Source organism: Pistacia vera, unplaced genomic scaffold (genome assembly GCF_008641045.1).
Source record: "Pistacia vera cultivar Batoury unplaced genomic scaffold, PisVer_v2 Contig67, whole genome shotgun sequence".
NCBI classification, from domain to species: Eukaryota; Viridiplantae; Streptophyta; class Magnoliopsida; order Sapindales; family Anacardiaceae; genus Pistacia; species Pistacia vera.
Window position 1 is genome coordinate 1,047,934 of NW_022196523.1, and position 6,812 is coordinate 1,054,745.

Genomic DNA, 6,812 nt, shown 5'->3' on the forward strand with positions numbered 1-6,812 from the left:
CCTCGCTTGTTCTGCATAGTGATGATCTCCAGACACCAGATGCCACCTTATCTGGATCAGTTTCCTTGCCACCCCTGGCAAAGGGGATAGGTCAGGGAAAGCGGGGGCTTCGACTCAAGTGATTTCGTAGCCTGGGTTCTTCCAGTTCCTAATGATTAGGGAGTTGGAATATTTAGAGGCCTAACCGGCTTCTTGGCAAATCAACGCGTGTGTCTGTGAATTGGATTTTTCTGGATCCTTTTGGGTTGATTGGTTTGTTGGAGTAAGGTTGAGCTAGTCTCATTTACAGTCAAGTCTCGTCTTTTGTCCTTCGCTGGCAGTTTTTATCGAATGTCGACAGATTCTATTGCTTGCCGTGTTTGTTTTGGTATGTGGGACTCTCCTTTACTTTTGGCATAGTCTTCATTGCCTCTTCAGAGATTACTTGCAGGGTTAATCTCACATTTTCTGAGGGGTTCTCATTTGGGTACTTTTGTGTATGGTTTAATGACCCTGGGAATCGCCGCAATCTGTGGATTTCTCTAGGGATCAGTCGGCAGTGTAGATTCAGAGGAGCTCCCATGGCTTGTGTTTGGGTGATTTTAATGCATCTTGGGAGCCTCTGCACAGAGTGGGTTGGCTGATCGGGTGGTATGGTTATATGGATGATTTTGGCCAATGTATCCATGATGCCTGAGTTGATTGGGGTTCTTTCACTGGGCTTCGGTATACTTGGCATAACGTGCAACAGGGCGAGGGATTATTTTGTGGAAGCTCAATGGGTTCTTTGCATCACTTTCTTGGCTCCTTGATCGACAAACACAGTTACAGGGTCGACCTCGGATGTTTCAGATCATAGCTTATGTTATCCGTTTGGTCCCCGCATAGCAAGGTACCATCCCCTTTAAAATTTCTAATTTTGGTGCTGACATGCAAATTTTAGGGCATATTGTTCACGAGTTTGGGAGGAGCCTATTGTAGCAATCCTATGTTCCGTGTTACGCAGAAATTGGGGTTAGAATACGGAAGCTAAAAGCTTTACATATTAGGGTTTAGTCATATCTCCACAGGGTAATTGAGGCTCGGCTCGTGGGCAGTAGCCACCGGAAATTTGGATCGCGGCCCCTTTTCTACTTAGTGTATCTCTGAGAGAGGAACCTTGCACCAACAGTATTTCAGTCTTGTCGAGATGAGGAGGCTTTCTTAAGCAGCGGTCTCGTGTAGTGGTTGCACTTAGGGGATCAGTATACTAAGTTCTTTCATAAGTCGTTGATCCATAGGCAGGTTCGGAACCGCATCCCGGTTTGACTGATGGGAAAGTGGTACTCCATATTACTAACAGTCAGGTTTTAGGGCGTTTGGCGTGTGGGTGTTTTTTTAGGATCTTCTTTATACCCTAGTCAACCTCAGATTGGAGAGGCTTCTCAGTATTTTTCTGGCCCACTTCCTTTCGATATGTTTCTCTCCGATTGCGCTCCTATCACTGATGATGAGATTAGGATTGCTTTGTTCTCTATCCGGATGATAAACCCCGGCCAGATGGATTCCACTTTGTTTTTAAGCAGGCATGGGATATATTGGTAAGATTTAGGGATGCAGCTCGGCATTTTTGCTACTAATGAAATGCCGAGATTGTTAATGCCACAGGATTGCTTTGGTTCTAAGGTAGTAGAGCCGAGCGTCATGACAGACTTTAGGCCGATATCTTGTTGTAATGTACTTTACAAGTGCATTCTAAGGTGATTGTGAATCGGTTTTAAGTTGTGCTGCCTTGGATATTATTGGGGTCCCAGTCTGCTTTTGTCCTGGGTGAAGGATTTGATAATATTTTGCTGACAGAGCTTTTTGCGAATTATCATCTTGGGGTACTTCACCTCGATGTGCCCTTAAAGTGATATTCGAAAGCTTTTGATACTGTGTTGGGATTTCATCCTTTGGGATTGCGTACTGTGGGTTTCCTGAGCGTATGGTGTTAGTGTATATAGTGTATGCTCTAGAAACCATTCGTGTTGTCAGTTTCAGAGCATTTTTGTTGTATCTATATATAATATCATAAATAATAGAAGAAAGAGTTCTTCAATTCATATATGTAAATTGCTTCCTTTATTCAGTCATGCATTAAAATAAAGTATGCTATGAATGTGTCAGATGATTCATTTAATCACATAATGAATTATCGAAAAGGGTTCCCTACGAAAGCAATAATAATTTGGGCAACTATATTGCACAGTAGGCATACCAGATGCTTCTGAAAGATATCATGAGTTGATATAAGTACGGATGACAATGATAGTCATGTCATGGGGATAGGGTTGGATTAACGGTTGGTGAACTGTTTTCGAACGTGACCGATAATGACAATCACTTGGCAAAGCATGTAGTCAATGATTTATCGTTTGGTTGATATAGTGCACGATGTAGTCCTTTGACCTGAGACATTGTCGTCGGATCCGATATGGATGCGTATGGTTCATACGATGTATAAGTACGAGACTAATCATGTTTGTAATAAAGCTTATTTGGTTATGCGTTGTTCATATGTGGAAAGGAACGATGGCAAGACGGGATCCATTGACTCGAAAATATAGGATCGGGAGTATCGCTGACTCCATCCGGATTCGAGTTCCTAGACGAACATCGATAAATGTCGGAAAACTGAATCTCTGGCCAGAGTCTATTATTATCTATAACAAAGTAAGTTTGTGATGACAAGTTCGGATATATTGATCGACGATTTGGTAAAGACGAGTTTAGGATTTTGACGTTCCATGAATCCATACTCGATTAGGATATCTCAATGAGGGACTTTACCTGCGGTACGTATGATCGAAATGGGTTCGATGAAGATTTTCTTCATCGTGGTTTAGGGACTATGGCACATCTGCTAGATGTTACCATAGTCGTTGGGCCTCGGACAGTTCCCAGATTCATCCAGACTGCTTCCACGGCTAATCCGCGGGGACCTACATGGTCACACCAATAGCCTGAGAAGTTAGAGAAGTGATGAAGAGAGAAATGATTATCCGAAGGGGCTAGCACCTTTCGAGGGTAAATAACGGGATTTCTATAGTATAGTTACATAGAATCATTTGTGACATTTTGAGGTTAAAATGGTCAAGCAATAATAATCATATTATTATTATATCTTAAAGTGTTAAGATATAAGATGAACAAAAAATACCTTTAATAGTATAAGGGTAAAAAGGGGTAAATTTTTTGGGTTGTTAATGTAAACTAGTTTAGTTTACATGGGCCCTTGAATAATATTGATTATTCAAAGGGTAGCATATTAAATTCGTGGGGTCCCTTTATAAAATAAGATTTTATTGGGCTTGGAAGTGAAAAATAAATAATTGCAATATTGCCCAAGTATATATAAGTGCAAAAGGTTGCATTTTTGTTCATTCTTGACTAGTTCACAAAAACACAAACCAAAACTCTCTCTCAAACCCAAGGCCACTCTCTAATCTCTCAAGGTGGTGTTAAAGTGTGGAGGTTTTTTCCTTTTGAAGCTAATCTTCATCAATCCAAAGCAAAGGAGTAGGTATAATCTCTTTTCCAAGCTTTGTTTGAAAACTGGTTTTAGAATCCATGCTTTCATTCTCCATCTCTACCACTCTTCATGTATGGTGAGGTGGATCATGGCATGTATCTCTACATCGTATTTCTCTGTTGCCCTGAATGGAGAGCTTCACGATTTTTTTAGGTCCTCCCGAGGTGTGCGGCAGGGGGACCCTCTTTCTCTTTACCATTTTGTGTTGGCTATGGAGGGGTTAGCTGGTATTTTTCGGGAAACCTCTCACAGCCCTGGTTTTCAGTATCATTGGAGATGTAGGGGGGCAGCTTTTACTCATTTGTGTTTTGCGGATGATTTGATGGTGTTTTGTAGAGCAGATGCTTCCCCTGTTAGCTTGATCAAATCGGCCTTGGATTATTTTGCTAAGGTTTCTGGATTAGTGACTAATGCAGAGAAGAGCCAGTTGTTTCTTTCTGGAGTTACAGATGAGGAGCAGATTGGGTTACAGTCTATCATGGGTTTCCAGTTGGGCCAGTTACCGGTAAGATATCTAGGGGTTCCTCTAATCTCTACCCGCCTTCGACATTCTGATTGTAGGCCTCTGTTGGAGCGAATTCTCTCTCGGATTAGGCTATGGACGTCGGCATCTTTGACCTATGCAGGCTGACTACAGTTGATTAAGTCGGTACTTTTCTCCATACAGGTTTATTGGTCCTCCATGTTTCTTTTGCCGGCAGCTACAGTTAGACGGATCGAGAGTATTTTGGCCTCGTTTCTTTGGAAGGGTACTTCTTTGTCCCCTTCTAGTGCTAAGGTTGCATGGTCTTCTGTTTGCTATCCATTGACAAAGGGTGGCCTGGGGATTAAGAGGATCCAAGATTGGAATAGGGCGGCTATTCTCAAACACGTTTGGAGGCTGCTTACTAATAGATCTTTTATATGGTCTTCTTGGGCCCGTTTGGTTCTCCTCCGTGGTCGGTCCTTTTGGCATATCTGAGTTACTTCTGGGGCTTCATGGGCTTGGAGGAAGATTTTACTTAGTAGGGTTTGGTGTCGGGGTCTTATTGTGACTTGTATTGGAGATGGTAGGGACACCATGTTATGGCGAGATCACTGGCTTCCGCAGGGTCCTCTGTGTGACTTGCTCCCTTTTAGAACCTTGACTTCCACTGGTTTGCCATGGGATGCTCGGGTTTCAGACATTATTCAGGATGGTTTGTGAGACTTTCCTTCAGGCAATGCAGACCTATAGCATATCTGGGACTCTATTACAGTGCAGCCTTTAGCGAGTCACCCTGATCATCTTGTGTGGAAGGGCCATTCGTCTGGACGTTTCTCTATTGATTCAGCCTGGAATGTGTTGCGAGACAAACAGGATGTGAACTCGATTCATCATCTCTTGTGGTTTCCCGGGCATATTCCATGCCACTCTTTCATTCTCTGGCTCGCTTCTCTTGGTCAGCTTCACACCATGGACCGGCTCAGCTCTCATGGTTTCATTACATCCTCCCGGTGTGTTTTATGCAGATCAGCTACAGAGACCCAAGACCATTTGTTTTTCAGCTGTGACTTTTCCAGTTATGTTTGGCGGGAGGTCACTACCAGGACGCTCTCTACATGGCCTACTTTTTCCTGGCTCCCTCTGCTTCAGTAGGCTATTTGCATCTTTGACGAAAAGGTGACTTCAGCCACCTTCTTTCCCGGTTGGTCCTTTCAGCCACAGTTTATTTCCTATGGTTTGAACGGAATAATCGCGTGTTTCGTCAGCATTGTAGCTCTTATAGAGATATTGTCTTAGCTATTTGTGATCTAATTCGGGCCAAGATTTTGGGTCTAGCACCTAAGTACGAGATCTCGACTCAGCTCCGTGTGATATGGCATCTTCCTGATTAGCTTTGTAAGGAGCCTGCGTGCTCTTTTGTGCCAGTTTGTGGCTTTGTGTTTGTGTTGAGCCTGCGTGCTCTTTTATGCCGGTTTGTGGCTTGTTATTTATGGCATCTTCTTGCTTTGTGGGGAGCTTGCGCGCTCTCTTTATGCTGTTTGTGACTTTGTGGGTTTTCCCACGGGTTTTTGACTGAGAGTTATCAGTCATCCTCTTGGGGTATGGCCCTCGTATTTGTACATTTTTGGTCTTTTATACATACTTACCTTATCCAAAAAAAAAAAAAGTTTAGGGTTTAGGGTTTAGGGTTTAAGGGTTTAGGGTTTGGGGTTTGGGGTTTGGGGTTTAGGGGTTCAGGGTTAGGGGTTCAGGGTTCGGCGTTCGGGGTTTGGGGTTCAGGGTTCAGGGTTAGGTGTTCAGGGTTCGGGGTTCAGGGTTCGGGGTTCGGGGTTTAGGGTTTAGGGGTTAGGGTTTAGGGTTTAGGGTTTAGGGGTTAGGGGTTAGGGTTTAGGGTTTAGGGTTTAGGGGTTAGGGTTTATGGTTAGGGTTTACGAAATTTTTTTAAAGTGTTTTTCTCTCAACTCGTGGTCGCGGCCGGTACTTTAGCGGCTTATTCCTGGCGCGTCTGGCATCGGAATCCGGCAATCAAACCACCTTTGGAAAGCTTGTTCAACCCTCTTTCTATTGGTTCCGTCACTGCCCAGTTTCGAGGTCTTGGTTGTCGGGATTTGTCCGTCGAATTTGACGAAAACTGTACATCTAGATTTTCTTCGCAGTGGGTTTTTTCAATCGGGAATTGCAATGGAGTGCCAATACTGACTCATCCAGGCAAGATCGACAATCCCCACATATTTTTGCACCTTGTTGACCTCTGGTTACCGGAAAAACCCACTGTTTTTTTGCGGGAATGTGTGGTTTGGGTTGGGTTTTTATGCCATTTCGTGGACCTGTTTTGGTGTGATTTTTTTGTGATTTTTTGCAATTTTTTCTTCTTGGTTTCTTGCTGGTTTTTGATTTTACAGATTCGTGGAAAATTTGGTTGCATTCTGATCGAGTTTTGATCACGCACGCAAGGTGTTTGGCAAAAGTCTGCAGCAGCCTTACACTCGCGCGCGCGCGCCGCCAGCTTCACAGCGCACAGTGTGCACGACCAGCACCCCAGCGTGCCTAGCGCCCAACCCTTCCCTTTTAGCCCTCCCGACCACATTCAACCTTCCAACACCAAAACCTCTTCACCCTAACCACTGATTCACAAATCCCCGCTCTTACAAACTCTTAAACTCACCAAAATCAAACATTTTTTTCCTGCCACCAAGTGTTCAACAAAATGTCCGAACCAAACCCCTCACACCCAAATAACACCGTGCTGCCCCCAACCCAAGCCAAAACATTAAACACTGCCTCAACCAGCTCCCAGCCTTCCGGGAATTCGAG

At 43.9% G+C, this 6,812-nt stretch overlaps 1 protein-coding gene across 1 annotated transcript; it reads left to right on the forward strand.

Annotated features, from left to right (window-relative positions):
- Nucleotides 1–3,620: 3,620 nt before the first annotated feature.
- Nucleotides 3,621–4,493, forward strand: LOC116112812. Its single transcript, XM_031398932.1, has 2 exons — nt 3,621–4,037; nt 4,200–4,493. The coding sequence occupies exons 1-2, from the start codon at nt 3,621–3,623 to the stop codon at nt 4,491–4,493; spliced, it is 711 nt and encodes a 236-aa protein (XP_031254792.1).
- Nucleotides 4,494–6,812: the final 2,319 nt, after the last annotated feature.